We start from the raw sequence: 19,507 nt of genomic DNA, 5'->3' as shown, positions 1-19,507 counted from the left end.
CCCCGGCGCTGCGGCCACGTGAAACGGCGGGAGCAGGAAGCGGCAGAATCAGGAACTGGTCAGGGCGGCAGAGGGGGCCGGACAGGGGCCGGACGGGGACCGGACAGCGACAGGGCCCGGAGCGGGGGCCGGAGAGGGGCCGGAGAGGGGCCGGAGAGGTCCGGGGTCCGCGCCATCCCCTCCTCCGGGAGCAGCGAGGAGCGCCGGTAACGGGTCCGGGCCCGGGGGATGGGGCGGGGGGCGGCGGCCAAGGACCCCGGAGGCTGCTGACGGGCGAGGGGCTCCGGCCCCATCCCAGCCCCGGGCCGGAGGGAGGGAAGGACGGACGGACGGACGGACGGACGGACGGACGGACGGGAGAGCGGGCGCCACCACCGTCGCCCGCAGCGACGGGCGCGATGGCCAGTCCCGCCCCCGGGGACCGGAGAGGCGGGGGCGAGGACGAGGGAGAGGGAGGGTCTTCTCCGCGCGCGGTGGGGCGAGGGGAGCCCCCGGGCCCGGGCCGGGGAGAGGGGAAGCCGGCCGCCTCCACGCTGGCCGCCGGCCCGCCTTCCGTCCGTTCCGCGCCCGGGGGGCATCCCTCTGCCCTCCGCGCCGGAGGCCGGCCGGAGGGACCGACGGGGCCTGTCCGTGGGCAGGCCCGGGGCCATGGGCTTCGCGTCGGAGCTGAGCAGCGCCCAGGGGCACGGGGCCCTGCAGCGCCTGCAGGAGGCCGAGCTGCGGCTGCTGGAGGGCATGAGGAAGTGGATGGCCCAGCGGGTCAAGAGCGACCGCGAGTACGCGGGCCTGCTCCATCAGATGGCCCAGCACCAGGACGGCACCGACCGGACGGCGGGACCCATCGGCCAGGTGGGCGGCGGACGGGGACCGACTCGCCCGGACCCCGGAGCTCACCCGGGCATCGGGGCCCCTGCCCACCGGGGCCTCCCGCTCCCTCCCGCCCTTGCCCCTGCCCCTGTCCCTGCCCCCGCCCCTGCCCGGGCCCCGGGGGACTAGGCCTCACGCTCCCTCACTCTCCGTCCTGCCCCTGCCCGGCCCCTGGAGGACTAGGCCTCACCCTCCGTCCTGCCCCTGCCCGGGGCCCCGGGGACCCGGCCTTCCGCTCCACCGCTCCGGCGGCCCCGCGGCCTGCACGTTCTCCCCGTTGTCCTGCAATCCCCAACTTCCTCCCACCCAACCTCCACATTCCCAACAACCCAACCTCCCTCTTCCCCCGTCCCCGACCTCCCTCCCTCCCTCCCTCCCAATCCCCAGTCTCCAACCTCCTTCCTCCACCCAATCGCCAACCTCCTTCCCCCGCCCCCCGCTTCAATCCCCGAGCTCCAACCTTCCTCCCCCAATGCCCGACCTCTCTCCTCTCCCAAGCTCCAACTTCCATCCTCTCCCTAGTCCTCAACCTTCACTTCCTTCCCCCATTGCCCAATCTCCTTCCTCCCTTCCATCCCCAACCTCCGACCTCCTTCCTCCCCCTCCCTCGCCAGCCCGCCTCCTGGCCCCCGCCGACCCCGACGTCGGTCGCTGCCCCAGCCCTGACCCCCGCCCCGTGCCCCTTCCACCTGCCCCCCGCAGTCTTGGTCAGAAATAGTCAGTCAGACGGAGGGCCTGAGCCGGATTCTGCGGCAGCACGCGGAGGATCTGAACTCGGGGCCCCTGAGCAAGCTGAGCGTCATGATTCGGGAGCGGCAGCAGCTGCGCAAGGCCTTCGGTGAGCAATGGCAGCGGCTGCAGCAGGATCTCACCAAGGTAACCGCCCCCATACCCCCACACCTCCACGGCCAGCCCCCCACCCGCTCTGCAGGGACCCGAGTCAGGGAACGGGGGTCTGGCGGAAAGAGCCTAGGTCCGGGAGTTGGAGGACCTAGGTTCTAATTCCAGCTCCGCCGCTCGTCGGCTCTGTGACAGTGGGCGAGTCACTTCACCTCTCTGGGCCTCGGTTCCCTCATCTTTCATTCATTCAGTCGTATTCATTGAGGGCTCACTGAGTGCAGACCGCTGTACTAAGCGCTTGGAAAGTTCGACAGATTCGGCAACAGATCGAGACAATCCCTACCCGACAACGGGCTCACGGTCATCCATGAAATGGGGATTAATGCCGCGAGCCCCGTGTGGGACAAGGGACGAGCGACCGACCCGATTAGCCTGTATCCGCCCCGGCACTTAGTACGGTGCCTGGCACGTAGTAAGCGGTTAACAGATGCCATTAAAAGGGAGGGGGACGCGGCAGGGAGCGGCGAAGGGCAACTCCAGGGGTGTGACGGCTCATGCCCTCCCCGCCCGCCAGCCTCGATCACAGGCACCGGCTCCCTCGGGGAATAAACGAAAGTGGTTTTACTCAGAAGCGGTTCCGTTCCCTATAACCACATGTTCCCCTCTCCGGGTTCCCCATCCCGGCCAGCCTGCCAGGTTTCCCTTCTCTGGGCACCCCGTCCCGGTCAGCCCGCCAAGCTGCCTCCCCCCTCCCCCCTCCAACTTTCTGTTGACCCCCGACACCGAGCTCCTCCTCCTCTTTCTCCTTCTCCTCCTCCTTCTCCTCAACAATGGTTTTGATTGAGTGCTTACTACATACAAGGCACTGTACTAAACTCTTGGGAGAGTACAACTGAGTGAGTGGACACATTCCAGTCAATTCGTCCTAATTGTTGAGCGCTTAACTGTGCAAGGCACTGTCCTCAACATTTGGGAGAGTACAATACGATGGAGCGAGCAAACACATTCCGATCAATCACTTGAAATTGTTGAGCGCTTACTGTGTGCGGGGCACTGTACTAAACACTTGGGAAAGTGCAATGCAGCAGAGTTAGCAGACACATTCCAAGCAATCGCTTGCAAATGTTGAGCCCTTTCTGTGAAAGTACAATTCAGGAGAGCGAGCGGACCCGTTCCAGTAAATAAACCGTATCCGTTGAGCGTTTACTGTGTACAGGGCGGTATACGGAACACGTAAGAGAGTACAGTACAGCAGAGTTAGCGGACGCGTTCCAAACAGCCAATGGATCACATCTGTCGAGCGCTTACTGTGTGTAGAGCAGTGTACGAAGCGCTTGGGAGGAGACAGTACGGCAGAGTTGGTAGACAGGTCCCCCGCCCGCAAGGAGAAGCAGCGTGGCTCAGCGGAAAGAGCCCGGGCTTGGCAGCCAGCGGTAGTGGGTTCTAACCCCGACTCCGCCACTTTTGTGTGGCTCTGGGCAAGTCACTTCACCTCTCTGGGCCTCAGTGACCTCATCTGTAAAATGGGGATTAAGACTGTGAGCCCCACGTGGGACAACCTGATGCCTTATTATCTACCCCAGGGCTCAGAACAGTGCTGGGCACATAGTAAGCGCTTAACAAATGCCATCACCATCGTTACTGTTATTATCTCTCGTCCGGCCTCCCGACCCCCGGTGGTTCCCCGCGTCCCTCCCGACCCCTTCCTGGCCGTGAGCCCCGGGCGCTGCGGGATAAGGGTGGGGGGCCCACCCAGCTCTAAACCCTCAAATCCCTCCTCAGCCCCCACTTCTCTTGAGGTCCCTCCGAGTGACCCCTCCAGGTCTGGCCATTAACAGGGTGGCGGACCCCCGTCCCTGGCGACCCCTGGCGACCCCTCCCTCCCTTCCCCCCGTCCCTTTGTGCGGGCTGGCGCTCCCGGCCTCCCTTCCTGCCTGCCTTCCGCCGCCGAGCCTCCCCTGCCCCCAACGTGCCACTCAGGGGCCTCCTGGAAGGGCCAGCGACCCCGGCCTGGGGGCCACTGGACCGGAAAGCTTTGGGCCCCGCCGGCCAGCAGAGGGAAGGATGGCGGCGACACCTAGTGGCCGCGGGGGCCCTCCGGGTGGCCCTCCCCACCCCACCTTACTAAGGGCTTACTATGTGCAGAGCACTGTACGAAGCGCTTGGGAGAGCACAGTGTAGGAAGATTCCCCGAGTGACGACGGGGATGGCGGCCACGGTATTACTAGATGATGTAGACCCAGGATGATCCGACAGGCCCCAGTCCCCAGGGGGCTCGTGGTCTGAGAGGGAGGACCTTAACGCCGCTCTCTTGATGAGGAGACCGAGGCACGGAGCAGTTAGGTGGTCCGTGGGAAAGCAGCGTGGCCTACTGGAAAGGCTCCCCTGGGAGTCAGAAGGACCTGGGTTCTAATCCTAGCTCTGCCACTTGTCTGCCCTGTGACCCCGGGCAAGTCACTTCACCTCTCTGTGTCCCGGTTCCTTCATCCGGAAAATGGAGATTAAGTCTACGAGCCCCACGTGGGATACGGACTGTGTCCATACTGGTCGGTTAGCTTAGTATAGTGCGAGCCACTTAGTAAGCACTTAAATACTATTTAAAACATAAAGAGGCTTGCCCAAGGGCACCCAGCAGGCAGGCGACAGAGCCGGGACTAAAGCCCGGGATGTCCCGACTGTTCGTCCCTTATGCTTTCCACTAGGCTTCATTGCTTCTCTTCAGTCTCCCCCCGCCGCTCCCCCCAGCCTCTCTTTGTAGACTCTGAGTCCCATATGGTACAGGGACTGTCAGACCTGTTTAACTGGTGTCTACCCCAGTGCTTAGAACAATGCTTGACACGTAGTAAGTGCTTAAGAAATATCTTAATAATAATAGTCCAGAAATCCTTTCAGTCTAACCTCTCTTTTGCGGGCTAGAAATCCCAGTTCCTTCAGCCTTCGTTCTGAGGTTCGTGCTACGTTCTCACTGGCCCCCGCCAAGTCTCCCCCGTCCCCACTTCTTCTTTCTGCGGTCGAGCCCCAAACCCGCTGACCCACCTGGGCCCGGAGGGAGGGCTCTGGCTGTCACTGCTGTCTCCGAACCTGGTCCCCTCCCGGGCCCCGGGGGCCGCCCACACCCAGCCGGGGTGGTGGGGGGAGAGGGTCTCGGCTGCTACCCCCCTGTCTCCCCCAGATCCACAGCCAGGAGATCGAGAAGCTGAAGAGTCAGTACCGGGTCCTGGCCCGGGACAGCGCTCAGGCTAAGCGCAGATACCATGAGACCAGCAAAGGTGAGTGGCCCACACAACGTGCTCGGTCTGCAGGCCCTCCCCCGGCCCCCTCTCCCCCCCGGCCCTCCCCCGACCCTCGGGGTCAGCTGGCGGGGGTGGGGGGACGGCCGGGCCGACGGGGTCCAGCCCCATCGCCCATCTGGCCCCCCGGGGCAGAGGGGCCTGGGGGAGAGGGCCGAGGGACGGAGAGGGGCACGGGTCGGGGTGGGGGGGCGGCGGTGGGAAAGAACCTAACTCTCCTCCTCCTCCTCCTCAACCTCCCCCAACCCGGGCCGGGCAGACAAGGACCGAGACAAGGCCAAGGACAAGTACGTGCGGAGCCTCTGGAAGCTGTACGCTCAGCACAACCGCTACGTGCTGGGCGTCCAGGCCGCCCAGCTGCACCACCACCACCACCACCAGCAGATGCTACCCACCCTCCTCCAGTCCCTGCAGGACCTGCACCAGGAGATGGCCCACATCCTGTGAGGGCCCAGGCGGCGGCGGCAGCCGGGAGAGGGGGCGATGGCTGAGCCGCGGCTCACTCGGGGGCGGGGGGCGGCAGGGGGACGGGGACTGGGGGAGGAGGGAGGTTGGGGATTGATGGGGAGGAGGGAGGCTGGGCGTCGAGGGGGAGGAGGGAGGCCCGGCTGATGGGGCTGCCGTGGGAACAGGAAGGAGATCCTGCAGGAATACGCCGAGATCAGCAGCCTGGTGGAGGAGGAAGTTGTGGCCGTGCATCGGGACATCGCCGCCGCCGCCGCCCGCATCGACCCCCACGCCGAATACCACAGCTTCCTGCAGCAGCACCGGTCAGCTCCCGCCCCTGCCCTCGCCTCGGCCCTAGCCCGGCCCATCCCTGGCGCCGCCATCCCATATCCCCTCCTTTCCCCGGGGTCCCTCCCCTGCTCTACCGTCCCGTGTCTCCTCCTGCCGCTGGCACGCCTCCCTCGGCCTCCCTGCGGCTCCACCACCCCACATCTCCTCGCGCCTCAGGGAGCGGATGCCCACCGGCACTCTTCACACAGCGTGTCCAAAACCGGACGCTTCATCTCCCCTTTTCAGCCCGCTCTGACAGCCACCCCCTGGTCCAAGCGGTCATCACCTTCTGATCGGATGACTCCATCCGTCTCCCCACCGCTCTCCCCGACCCCAACCTCTCACCCCTCTTCACTCTGTGCTGCTGCCCGGATCACGTTGCCAAAATGCAATTCGGAAGGCTTCGCTTTCTTCCTCGCAGACCTCCCGTGGCTCCTCTTCTCTCTCCGCGTCCCCTGGAAAAGAGGCCCCGACCCTTGACCCCAGACTCTTCGCCGGCCGATTCCTTCGGCTCCCCCCTCTCTTCTCACACTTTGCTTCTCCCAAGCTCCCCCGTTTATCGTGCCTGGCTTCCGGCTCTCCCATCTCCGACCCACCGCCCGCACCCTTCCGCGGTGGCGCCTGGTTGAGTGCGAGCCGAGGGGGAGCGGAAGGAATCAGCTGGTGGGGAGCCCGGCGTCGAGGGTCGGGGCCTCCTCCTTGCTAGGTGATGCCACGAGATGGTGTTGGTTGACATACCGTGTGCCAGGAACTGTGCTAATTGTTGGGGTAGCTACAAGACAGTCGGGTTAGACACAGTCCCCGGTCCACATGGGGCTCACAGTCCGAATCCCCGTTTTACGGCTGAGAGGCCCAGAGAAGTGATGGGACTTGCCCAGGTCATCCAGCAGACACGTGGAGGAACCGAAATTAGAACCCAGGCTCTCTGCCTCCCGGGCCCCTTGCTCTATCCACTAGGCCATGCTGCTTCCCCTTCTTTAAAGGCTCTTAAAAAGCCACTTCCTCCATTAATTTTTGCTGTAGCTTCTCACCAGCCATTTGTGTCGCTCACATTGTTTATCGATTCCACTGATGTAGTGATTTTTCGCTAATCCTGGCTCTTCTCAGCTGTGGCTACGTTTTTCCACCTGTCCTTACTCCCCGGGCCTGCCTGTCTCAACTATTCTACGGAAAACTCCACAGGGGGCAGGGCTATGTCTTCACATCTTCCATTTTTATGGTACTCACCCGAGCGCCTTGTGTAATCCTCTGCACACAGACGGAGCTCAGTACAGGATTCTGCATACAGAAGGCACTTAGTAGAATGCAACCAGAACAGCTCTAGGCACACAGAAGGGACCCGCTACAGCTCTCTGTACACAAAAGGGGCCCGGCACAGTACTCTGCACACAGAAGTCACCCGGTGCAACACCGTGTACACAGAAAGTGCTCAATACAGTTCTCTGTGCTCAGAAAGTGTTCAGTCTAGCTCTCTGCACGCAGAGGCGGCAGCAGCGTGGCCTAACGGAAAGAGCACTGGCCTGGGAATCAGAGGACCTGGGTTTTAATCCTGGATCCTCCACTTGTCTGCCGTGTAACCTTGGACTGTGTCCAACCTGATTAACTTGCACCTACCCCAGCGCTTAATACAGAGCATGGAGCATAGAAAGCGCTTAATAAATACCATTTTAAAAAAGTATTATAATAATGGTGGCATTTGTTAAGCGCTTACTATGTGCAAAGCACTGTTCTAAGTACTGATCAGGTTGTCCCACATGGGGTTCACGGTCATCATCCCCATTTTACAGATGAGGTAACTGAGGCACAGAGAAGCGAAGTGACTTGCCCCAAGTCGCTGACAAGCGGCAGAGCCGGGATTAGAACCTATGACCTCTGACTCCCAAGCCCATGCTCTTACCACTGAGCCGCGCTGCTTCTCTAGTGTCTAGTACAGCACTCTGCGCAGAGATGCCTAGACATCCAGTAAATAGATGCCGATGACTGACTGCCCTCGCCTTAATCAATCAATCAATCAGTAGTATTCATTGAGCTCTTATTAGGTGCAGAGCTAATAAGCACTCGGGAAAGTCCAAAACAAGAGAATGAGCAGGAATCCTGCCCCTGGCTCCCTCTCAGAGCCCGTGACGTCCCCACAGGTCGCCGCCAGACATCCCGCCCTGCGTGACCTTCGACAACTCCCTGCTGGAGGACTGCGAGCAGCTGGAGCCGGGCGAGCTGCAGCTGAACGAGCTGACCATCGAGAGCGTGCAGCACACGTGAGCCTGCGGGGCGGCCATGGGACGGGGAGGCGTGAGGGGGGGTCCCGGCAGGCCGGCCTCCCCGGCCCGCCGCCCACCTCCGCCAAGGCCAAGCCGGGCCAGAGGGGAGGGGCGTGGGATACACGCAGAGCTGGGCCGACCAAGGGCTTTGCCTCATGGCCCCAAACAGATGCGGGCGAGGGGCTGTGGCTCCCAGAGGTGGGCGGGGGCCGGGGGTCTGACGGCTTCTCCGGGTCGCAGCCTGACTTCAGTGAACGAGGACCTGGCCCAGGCCAAGGAGACGATGCTCCGACGTCAGGAGGCCATGGCCCAGCTGCAGATGGAGATCCAGAGTGAGGAGCGGAGCCTCCCGCCCAGGGACAGGTGAGGCCAGGCCGGCGGGGCCGGGGCCGGGGCCGGGGTCAAGGCCCGGGCCTCCCCCTCCCCCAGCCCCGGCTCCCAGCCCCTGAGCCTCCCTCGGCCCTCCCTTGCAGAGTGCAGTTGTTGGGGAAGCGCCAGGCCCTGCAGGAAGCCATACAGCAGTTTCAGATAGCCCACTGCAGCCAGGCCAAGCTGCAAGCCCAGTGTGACCTGCTGCAGGCCAAGCTGGACAGCCTGGGACCCGGGGAGCCACCCCCCGTGCTCGTGCTGCAGGATGACCGGCACTCCACCTCCTCCACGGTCAGCGCGCCCCTCCCTCCGCCCGCGGCCTCCCCACCCCCTCCCCGACCTCCCGGCCCAGGGGCACCTCCGCGTCCTCATGCCGCGGAACGACCGGCACTCCAGCTCTTCCAGTCAACGCACCCTTTTCCCCACACCCGGCCTCCCCTCCTCCCGGCCTCCCTGGTCCCCTCCCCGACCTATCCTTTGGGGACACCCCCCGTGCTCGTGTGGACTGGTCTTCCTCCTCCTCCACGGTCGGTCAGCCACCTCCCCACACCTCCATTCAGCCCAGCCCTGCTCAGAACCCAGCTGGGCCTCTGCCAGCCCCCAGTCAGCTCTGACCCCCCCTTCATTCATTCATTCATTCATATATTCATATTTATTAAGCGCTTACTATGTGCAGAGCACTGTACTAAGCACTTGGGAAAGTACAATACAGCAATAAAGAGTGACAATCCCTGCCCGCAACGAGGTCACAGTCAAGAAGGGAGGAGACAGACATCAGTACAAATAAACAGACATCAATATAAATAAATAAAATTACAGATATATACATAAGTGCTGTGGGCCTCGGAAGCGGGGAAGCGCAAAGGCAGAGGCAACACAGAAGGGAGCGGGAGATGAGGGAAAGTGCGGCTTAGTCTGGTAAGGCCTCTTGGAGATGTGCCTTCAGTAAGGCTTTGAAAAGGGGGAGAGTCTGGCGGATTCGAGGAGGGAGGGCGTTCCAGACAAGAAGTAGGACATGGGTCAGGGGTCGGCGGCGAGACAGGCAAGGTGGAGGCCCAGTGAGAAGGTTAGCACCAGAGGAGCGTAATGTGCGGGCTGGGTTGTAGAAGGCGAGAAGTGAGGTGACGTAGGAGGGGGCGAGGTGATGGAGTGCTGGTGAGGAGTTTTTGTTGGATACGGAGGTGGATAGGCGACCACTGGAGATTTTTGAGGAGGGGGTTGACGCGTCATGAACGTTTCTGTAGAAAGATGATCCGGGCAGCGAGGTGAAGTATGGACTGGAGTGGGGAGAGGCAGGAGGTTGGGAGATCAACAGTAATCTAGGCGGGATAGGCTGAGCGATTGTACTCACGAGGTAGCAGTTTGGATGGAGAGGAAAGGTGGATTTTAGCCATGTCGTGAAGGGGTGACCGACAGGATTTGGTGATGGTCTGAATATGTGGGTCGAATGAGAGCGAGGAGTGAAGGCTGATGCCAAGGTTAGGGGCTCGTGAGATGGGAAGGATGGTGGTGCCGTCTAAAGTGACGGGAAAGTGTGGGAAAGGACAGGGTTTGGGTGGGAAGATAAGGAGCTCTGTTCCTCCCCAGGAGCAGGAACGGGATGGGTCTCGCACCCCCACCCTGGAGATCCTCAAGAATCACATCTCAGGCATCTTCCGCCCCAAATTCTCAGTAAGTGGCCCTGCCCCCCTGGGGGTTCCGGCTCCCCCCGTTGGCCTTTCCCACGTCTCCCCGGGACGGGGAGGACCTGTGGGGGGTCTCAGGAGGATTGGACTCACTCAGTTGGGGTGCGAGAGGTCAGCCCATGGGCGGTGTTGCAGCTGCCCCCAAAGTGAGGTGACCTTAGTATCGGAGGCACCCACTGGGGGACCCGCCCCATCCCCGCCCTGCCCACCCTCCCCTTTGCCCTGCCCCACCCCGTGGCTTCTCGGTCGGGTCGGGGTGGGGGGCGGGGGGCGGCCCTGGCCTCAGCCGGGCCCAGCCTCTCTCCGTCCGCCAGCTCCCTCCGCCGTTGCCGCTGGTCCCGGCCACGCAGAAGCCCCTGCAGGATCAGGAATGGTACCACGGGGCCATTCCCCGCACAGAGGTGCAGGAGCTGCTGCAGGCTTCCGGGGACTTCCTCGTGCGCGAGAGCCAGGGCAAGCAGGAGTACGTGCTGTCCGTGCTGTGGGACGGGCAGCCCCGACACTTCATCATCCAGTCGGCCGACGTGAGTGCCCGGCGCCGGCCCACGCAGAGCCCGAGGGCCGGCGGGGAGAGCCCAGAGGGTGGTGGGGAGCCTGAAATGGTGGTAGTGAGATGGAGAGGAGAACCTGGGGGGGCCAATGGGTAGAGCCCATAGAAGAGCCCAGGGATTGCAGAAAGAGCTCTCGGGATGGCAGGGAGATGCTGCGGGGTGGTGGGGGGCCTGGAGGGCTGATGAGAAGAGCCCGGGGGTAGCAGGGAACCTAGACAGTTGGCCAGGAGAGGCTGGGACTGGCAGCAAGAGCCATGGGGTGGGGGGGGCCTGGAGGGCTCGGGGGGAGAGCATGCGGGGTGGCAGGGAGAGTACAGGGGATGGCAGGAAGAGCCTGCAGGGTGGCGGGGAAAGCCCTCGAGATCACAGGGGGAGCCCACGGGGCAGCAGGGAGCCTAGAGAAGTGGTGGGGAGAGCCCACTAGGCAGAGGAGAGAGCCCGCTGGGCAGTGGGGAGAGCCCAGAGGGTGGTGGGGAGGCTGGGGGGCTGGAGGCTGCGGGGCTAGCAGGGAGAGTCCGAGATGGGGGCGGCTGGGAGCCTGGGGAAAGCTCAGGGTTGGAAAGGAGAGCCCAAGGGGCAGTGGGGGGAGCCCACAAGGTGGTGGGAGGCTGCAGGGCTAGCAGGGCTAGAACCTGGGATGGGGGCAGCGGGAAGCCTAGAGAGGTGGCAAGGAGAGCCTGGGGATGGCCGGAGCAGCCCCAGGGGTGGTGGGGAGAGCCCGCGAGGTGGGAGGGTGAGCCCAGAGAGTGGTGGGGAGCCTGCAGGGTGGCGGGAAGAGGCGGCCGGGGCCGGGAGGGCGCCTGTGGAGAGGGAAAGAGGGAGAGAGCGAAGGAGGGGTAGGGGCCCAGACGGCCTATCGCCCCCTCCACCGCCCTGTGCCCGGGCCCGGCCGCCCCCTCGGACCCGCTCGTTCTCCCCGCCTCCGCAGAACGTGTACCGGCTGGAAGGGGATGGCTTCCTCAGCATCCCGCTGCTCGTCGACCACCTGCTCCGCTCCCAGCAGCCCCTGACCAAGAAGAGCGGCGTCATCCTGAGCAAGCCCGTCCCCCGGGTATCTGCCTCTGCCCCCGTCCCGCCCTCGGGGAGCCCGCCGTGGGGGAGGGAGGCGTCATACCTACGGGGTGGGGGGAGGAGGTCCGTTCCCTACGGCCCCTCCCGCGGAGCGTGGCCGCTCTTCCCCGTGGCTGACCCCATTCCCCCCCGCCCCCCAGGACAAGTGGGTCCTGAACCACGAGGACCTGGTGCTCGGGGAGCGGATCGGACGGGTGAGTACCTACTCCGACTCCCACCCCACGCCCCAGCAGGCGGACCTCTTCCCCCGCCACGCCCCCTGTGACACGAGCCACCGCCCCAGGCCCTCCTCCTCCGGGAAGACTTCCCCGGCGAAGCCTAAGCGGGCCCGGGCACATCCCCTAGCCCGCCCCGGCTCCTCGACCATTCCCACCTGTGCCCGACCGGATTCCCCGGCATCTACCCGCTGCAGCCCCCGGGAGGCCATGAGCTCCAGAAATACCCTATGACTGATGGTGGTGACAGAGCTGGGCCCCATCAGGGGGCAGCCCGGCCTGCTCCTGAATGCCCCCAAGTCTCGCCACTCCAGCCCGGCCGGACCGACATGTTACCGGCTTTTGGGACATCCAGGCCTTTACCCTCGTTCTCCCCTGGAGAATACGCACTGCCTGGCAGGGCGGTTTAGGGCCAGCCACCAGGCAGGACACAATCCCTGCCCGCGAGCAGCCTCAGGCCCGGGGACCGGGGGCCGGCGATCGGGGCAGACCTCGGGCAATGAGATGTACAGGAGTTAAGAGTCTGGGAACTGGGGAAAATTAAGGGCCCAGGTGAATAAAGAGGCATCAAATGCACACAGAGGAAGGGTCTAAGGAGGGAGGAGGAGGAGGAGGAGGAGGAGGAGGAGCCCATCAAGGAAGCCCTCCTGGAAGAGTAGGAGAAGATGGGGGTGCTTTTCAGGGGGTTTGGAAGGTGGGATGTCGTGACAGCCAACGGTGGGGTGGGAAGGCCGGTGAAGCCGAGGCAGAGGTCGGGGGGTGGGAGGGGTGCCTGGGTGCGAGGGGAGACCTGGGTTGTAGGGTGGGGCTGCAGGGGGCCCCAGCAGGGCCAGCGGATGGAAGGCCAGGTTGTTTCAGGGGAACTTCGGGGAGGTGTTCAGCGGCCGGCTGCGGGCCGACAACACCCTGGTGGCGGTGAAGTCCTGCCGGGAGACTCTCCCGCCCGAGCTCAAGGCCAAGTTCCTGCAGGAGGCAAGGTGGGTGGCCGGCGGGACCCCAGCCCCAGCCAGCCCCGGCCCGGATCGGCACATTTCCTCCCCCAGCGCCAGCGCCCCTCCCCGCAGGGCCCTCCTAGGAGGGGCTATCACCTCTGGGCGTCCCCTGACTTGTGTCTCTGGGAGACCCCAGCCCCGGCTTGGGAGAGGCCAAGGGAAAGAGGAGGCGGCCACATCCCTGACCCCGCTCGGTGGGTCCGCCCCTGCACCACCCCCACCCCCACCCCCACCCCCATCCCCACCCCCACTCCTCCCCGCCTCGCCCTCACACCGGCTTCCCCCCAGGATCCTGAAGCAGTACAGTCACCCCAACATCGTGCGCCTCATTGGAGTCTGCACCCAGAAACAGCCCATCTACATCGTCATGGAGCTGGTGCAGGGTGAGAGGCCGGGCGGGCGGAGGGGCAAGCAAGTGTGGCCCTCTGGCGGGCTCCGGGCCCGGCTCTCCTCTTCCTTCTCCTCCTCCTCCTCCTCCTCTTACTTCCGAAGGTGCCCCCCCCCCCCCCCCACGCCGAATGACTTTTGGGCAAAGGAGGAAGTTGGACCCGCCAACTGGACCCGGCGGGACCTGGCACCGGCCAGGGTTCTCTTCCCCGGGGGGAACTCCCTAGGTCCGTGGGGCCCGGCGTCATCCGGAGCTCTCCTTCCCAGGCGGAGACTTCTTGACCTTCCTGCGGACGGAGGGCTCCCGGCTGCGGGTGAAGCTGCTGCTGCAGTTTGTGGGGGACGCGGCGGCGGGCATGGAGTATCTGGAGAGCAAAAGCTGCATCCACCGGTGAGGATGGCAGGAGGGGCGGGGGATGGGGGGCAGAGCGGTGGGGCTCCCGGCGCCGTGCCCACCCCTGACGGCACACGTGGCGGGGGTCCTCCGCCCAGGGATCTGGCCGCCCGGAACTGCCTGGTGACGGAGAAGAACACGCTGAAGATCAGCGACTTTGGCATGTCCCGGGAGGGAGCCGATGGAGTCTACGCGGCCTCGGGAGGCCTCAGACAGATCCCCGTCAAGTGGACGGCACCCGAGGCCCTTAACTACGGTACCGGCTTCCCCTCCCCGCCCCCAGCTGAGCCCCGGGGCCGCGGACCTGGGTCAGACCCCCCCTTTCCTCCAGCCGGACTTCATCTCCGAAGGCCCTCCCCCGACTCAGTCTCCCCCACCCCCCGGGCAGGACGCTACTCCTCCGAGAGCGACGTGTGGAGCTTCGGGATCCTGCTGTGGGAGACCTTCAGCCTGGGGGCTTCGCCCTACCCCAATCTCAACAACCAGCAAACCCGGGAGCTGGTGGAGAAAGGTGAGCCCTCCCCCGGGCCTGATCCCAGCAGTCAGGAGCCCCCACCCCCAACCCGCCCCCCGCTGCCCGGTCTCCCGGTGCTGGGCCGGGAGTGAATCAGTCAGTCGGGGAATCGTATTTATTGAGCGCTTACTGTGTGCGGAGAACTGTATTAAGTGCTTGGGAGAGTACAGTAGAACAGACACATTCCCTGCCCACCACGAGCTCACCGTCTAGAGGGGAGGAACCCTCGGGTCCCGTCCCGCTGCCGAGCCCCCCGAGAGATGCCCCGCCGGAGCCGCCCCGTCCTGACCTCGGCCGTGCCCGCTTCGCCAGGAGGGCGCCTGCCCTGCCCGGACCTGTGCCCGGATGCCGTGTTCCGGCTGATGGAGCACTGCTGGGCCTACGAGCCCAGCGACAGACCCAGCTTCAACGCCATCCACCAGGAGCTGCAGGCCATCCGCAAACGGCACCGGTGATACCCGGAAGGGGAAGCTCACCCCTCCGCCGCGCCCCCGGGCCTCCCGCCCGACACCCACCAGCCCAGAGCCTGGGGCCGAGGAGCCCGACAGGAGGTTGGGGGGCCTGGCCGCCACCCTCCTCCGTTGCGGCCGGAGCCCGTCGCCCCCGGCGGGCACACCCCGCCCCGTTCCGCTCTTCCCCCAGGGCCCAGCTTTGCCTTTTGTTCTGAATTAATAATAAAGTCAGGGGCACCCAACGCTGGGCCTCACGTGTGTGTCTCCTTGACGGGGGAGGTCTTGGGGGAGAGAGGCCCGGGACCCCCCCGGGTACCGGAGAGGGCAAGCAAGCGAGGCTTGGGGCCACCGGGCCTGCTCTGTGCTGCTAGACTCAATCAATCAGTGGTATTTATTGAGTGCTTACTATGCACAGAGCACTGGACTAAGAGCTGTACAACAGAGCTGTACAACTGTACAACACAACAGAATTAATAATAATAATGACGGTATTTGTTAAGCGCTTACTCTGTGCCAAGCACTGTTCTAAGCGCTGGGGTAGATACGAAGTCATCAGGTTGTCCCGTGTGGGGCTCACGTCTTAATCCCCATTTTACCGATGAGGTCACTGAGGCACAGAGAAGTCAAGTGACTCGCCCAAAGTCACACAGCCGACAAGTGCCGGAGCCGGGATTAGAACCCAAGACCTCTGACTCCCAAGCCTGTGCTCTTTCCATTAAGCCATGACACGTTCCTAGAAGCAGCAGGGCCTAGTGGCTAGAACCCGGGCCTGGGAGTCGGAAGAAACTGGGTTCTCATCCCCGGCTCCACCGCTTGTCTGCCGGGTGACCTTGGGCTTCTCTGTGCCTCAGTTCTTCATCTGTAAAATGGAGATTAAGACTGCGAGCCCCACGTGGGACAGGCACTGGGTCCAACAATTAACTTGTATCCATCCCAGCGCTTAAACCAGCGCACGGCCCATAGTAAGTGCTTAACAAGTACCGTTATTATTACAGTCTGGAGGGCAGGAAGGAAGAGGCTGGGCGTCTACTCCATCCCTTCCGAGAAAAGCACGAAGAGCATTGTCGTAACGGCCCCCTTCCCTCCCACCAGCGAGGGGGCCCCGCTCTGGGCCTGCTCCGTGCCCACCGGGCTGGGGATAAAACTTGCTCCCGCTCAACCAGTCGGTCGGACTTACCGAGAGCTCAGGTCATACAGAGCACTGTACTAAGCGCTCGGGAGAGTACCGTGGGACAGAGTTGGCAGATGCGCTCCTTGCCCACAACCAGCTTCCAGTCTGGAGGGAGAGGCAGACGTTAATAGAAATCAATACATTTAAGATCTGGGCAGATCCTTGGGGCTGAGGGAGAGGTGTCCAAGTGCGCTCAGGACCTCTTCGTCGCCACCGAGACTTCGAGCTCGCTCTTTGTGTTTCATGTCGTGATTGATTGTTTCATCCCCCCCCCGATGCGTCGGTCTCCAGTCTCTTCCCATTTTAACTCTTTCACTCATTCATTCAATAGTATTTATTGAGTGCTTACTGTGTGCAGAGCACTGTACTAAGCGCTTGGAATGTGCAAATCGGTAACAGAGACAGTCCCTGCCCTTGGACGGGCTCACGGTCTAATCCGGGGAGACGGACAGACAAAAACAATAGCAATAAATAGAATCAAGGGGATGAACATCTCATTTAAACAATAGCAAATAAATATTCATTCAATAGTATTTATTGAGCGCTTACTATGTGCAGAGCACTGTACTAAGCGCTTGGAATGAAATAGAATCAAGGTGATGTACATCTCATTAACAAAATGAATAGGGTGATGAAAATATATACAACAGGGACCGTGTCTAAGTTCCGATTAAATATCCTCTCCCAGTGCTTAGAACAATGCTGTGCAAGCAGTCAGCGTGTAATAAATACTATTTCTGTTACCGTAAGCCTCGCTGTGGGCAGGGATCGCATCTACCGACTCTACTGTATTCTCCCCAACACTTAGCACAGGGCTCTGTACATGGTTAGGCGCTCAATAAATGTCAGTGATTGATTACTATGAACCGGCCCGAGAGGTGGGCTGCCAGAATTTTTTTTATTTTTTAAGGTATTTGTTACGCACTTCTGATGGGCCAGGCTCTGTTCTAAATGCTGAGGTAGATAGGGGGTAATCAGGTGGGACGCAGTCCACGCCCTCCACGGGGTTCCCAGTCTCAATCCCCATTTGACAGATGAGGGACCCGAGGCCCAGAGAAGTGAGGTGACTCGCCCAAGGTCACCCAGCGGGCCAGTGGCGGAACCGGGATCGGAACCCAGGTCCCTCTGACTTCCAGCCCCCTGCTCTTTCCCTCAGGCCACAGCGCTTCTCTGCCTAGGCCGGCCCGCCCTGCGGGGGCGGAGGGGGAGACTCTATGTGGGGGAGAAGGACGAGCCCCTGCGGCTCCCCCGATCAATCGATCGATCAGCGAGCGGTTACTGTGCGCAGAGCACTGTGCGGAGATCTGGGGCTGGAGACCCAAGGAGGAGGGGCAGTTGGGGCAGAGTCTGGGTGGACCTGATGTGGGGGGAAGGGCCTGCGGGAGGGGCCTGGGGGCAAGGCTGATGTGATGATGATGATGATGGTATCTGTTAAGTGCTTACTATGTGCCAAGCACTGTTCTAAGCGCCGGGGTAGATTTTGTGTTGTTGTCCGTCTCCCCCGTTTAGACTTGTGAGCCCGTCGTTGGGCAGGGATTGTCTCTCTCTGTTGCCCAACTGTCCATTCCAAGCGCTTAGACCAGTGCTCTGCACATAGGAAGAGTTCGATAAGTACTATTGAATGAATGAGTACAAGGTAATGAGGCGGTCCCACGTTAGGGTTCGGCTCTGCCACTCATCAGCCGTGTGACCTTGGGCAAACTTCCCTCCTCCATGCTTCAGTGACCTCATCTGGAAGCCCCACGAGGGACACCCTGATGACCTCGTATCCCCCCCAGCGCTTAGAACAGTGCTCGGCACATTCATTCATTCAATGGTATTTATTGAGTGTTTACTCTGTGCAGAGCACTGTACTATGGGCTTGGAATGGACAGTTCGGCAGCAGATAGAGACAATCCCTGTCCACTGACAGGCTCACAGTCTAATTGGGGGAGACAGACGGACAAAAACCATAGCAATAAATAGAATTAAGGGGATGTACATCTCAACAAAATAAATAGGGTAATAACAAAATAAATAGGGTAATTAGGGGGTCCCACATTAGGGTTCCGGCTCCGCCACTCGTCAGCCGTGTGACCTTGGGCAAATCACTTCCCTCCTCTGCACCTCAATGACCTCATCCGGAAGCCCCACGAGGGACACCCTGATGACCTCGTATCTCCCCCGGCGCTTAGAACAGTGCTCTGCACATTCATTCATTCAATAGTATAGATTGAGCGCTTACTATATGCAGAGCGCTGGGCTAAGCGCTTGGAATGGACAATTCGGCAGCAGAGAGTACATAGTAAGCACATAGTAAGCGCTTAACAGAGAGTACCAACGTTATTCAGAGCCCGGGCTTGGGAGTCAGAGGTCACGGGTTCGAATCCCAGCTCCGCCGCCCGTGGGCCCGTGGGCCTGTCACTTTGCTGTCACCTGGTCTGGAAAACGAGGATGAAGAGTGGGAGCCTCCCGTGGGAGCGGTGGATGAGCCCGTGGCTCCCCCAGCGCTTAGAACAGTGCTCGGCACATTCATTCATTCGATAGTATCGATCGAGCGCTTACTGTAAGCAGAGCTCTGGGCTAAGCACTCGGAATGGACAATTGGGTGACAGATAGTACATAGGAAGCACGTAGTAAGCATATAGTAAGTGCTTAACAGAGAGTAGCAACGTCATTCAGAGCCCAGGCTTGGGAGTCAGAGGTCATGGGTTCGAATCCCAGCTCCGCCGTCCTTGCGACTGCGGGCCGGTCACTTCGCTTCTCTGGGCCTCGGCGATCTGGTCTGGAAAACGAGGATGAAGAGTGGGAGCCTCCCGTGGGAGCGGTGGATGAGCCCGTGGCTCCCCCAGCGCTTAGAACAGTGCTCGGCACATTCATTCATTCGATAGTATCGATCGAGCGCTTACTCTATGCGGAGCGCTGGACTAAGCGCTTGGAATGTACAGTTCGGCAGCAGATAGTACATAGCAGCGTGGGAAGCAGAGTGGCTCAGTGGAAAAGCCTGGGCTTCGGAGTCAGGGGTCATGAGTCTGACTCCCGGCTCTGCCACTTGTCAGCTGTGTGACTGTGGGCAAGTCACTTGACTTCTCCGGGCCTCCGTTCCCTCATCCGTCAAATGGGGATGAAGACCGGGAGCCTCGCGTGGGACCGCCTGAGGACCCCGGATCTCCCCCGGCGCTTAGAACAGCGCTCCGCACATAGGAAGCGCTGAACAGATACCAACATTATTAGGCAGCTGTGTGACTGTGGGCAAGTCACTTGACTTCTCCGGGCCTCCGTTCCCTCATCCGTCAAATGGGGATGAAGACCGGGAGCCTCGCGTGGCACCGCCCGAGGACCCCGGATCTCCCCCGGCACAGAGTAAGCGCTTAACGGATACCAACATTATCACATAGTAAGCGCTTCCCAGAGAGCAGCCACGTCATTCATTCAGAGCCGGGGCTTGGGAGTCGGGGGTCACGGGTGCGAATCCCGGCCCCGCCGCCCGGGTGCCCGCGGGCCCGCCCCTTCCCTGGGCCTCGGCTCCCCGCTGGACCTGGGCCTGGGCCTGGGCCTGGGCCTGGAGGACGCAGCGTGGCGGATGAGCCCCCTTGGAGGGTCGGGCCACCGAGCGCGGGCCACATGACGATGACGCCGCGGATGCTGGTGCGGGAGGCGTGGCGGCGTCCGGGGCCCGTGGGGCGTGTGCGGGC

General features: G+C 62.3%; 1 protein-coding gene across 2 annotated transcripts; it reads left to right on the top strand.

Annotated features, from left to right (window-relative positions):
* The first annotated feature begins 133 nt into the window (after window positions 1-133).
* FES (FES proto-oncogene, tyrosine kinase) lies at window positions 134-14,904 on the top strand. 2 transcript variants are annotated; one of them, XM_029052122.2, is made up of 19 exons: window positions 134-206; window positions 639-849; window positions 1,570-1,743; window positions 4,880-4,976; window positions 5,257-5,440; window positions 5,630-5,767; window positions 7,910-8,029; window positions 8,273-8,395; window positions 8,506-8,692; window positions 9,989-10,072; window positions 10,401-10,610; window positions 11,566-11,688; window positions 11,849-11,902; window positions 12,782-12,900; window positions 13,204-13,298; window positions 13,570-13,693; window positions 13,795-13,952; window positions 14,085-14,207; window positions 14,523-14,665. In XM_029052122.2, exons 2-19 carry the CDS (start codon window positions 649-651, stop codon window positions 14,663-14,665), a joined length of 2,457 nt encoding a protein of 818 aa, XP_028907955.1. In that variant the 5' UTR covers window positions 134-206; window positions 639-648. The 2 variants fall into 2 exon arrangements, with proteins under 2 accessions (XP_028907955.1, XP_028907956.1); XM_029052123.1 differs by lacking the exon at window positions 134-206 and having other exon boundaries at window positions 649-849; window positions 14,523-14,904.
* Window positions 14,905-19,507: the final 4,603 nt, after the last annotated feature.

The sequence above is a fragment of the Ornithorhynchus anatinus genome, chromosome X1 (assembly GCF_004115215.2).
Source record: "Ornithorhynchus anatinus isolate Pmale09 chromosome X1, mOrnAna1.pri.v4, whole genome shotgun sequence".
NCBI lineage: Eukaryota > Metazoa > Chordata > Mammalia > Monotremata > Ornithorhynchidae > Ornithorhynchus > Ornithorhynchus anatinus.
This window is presented reverse-complemented; position numbering and strand designations above follow the sequence as displayed.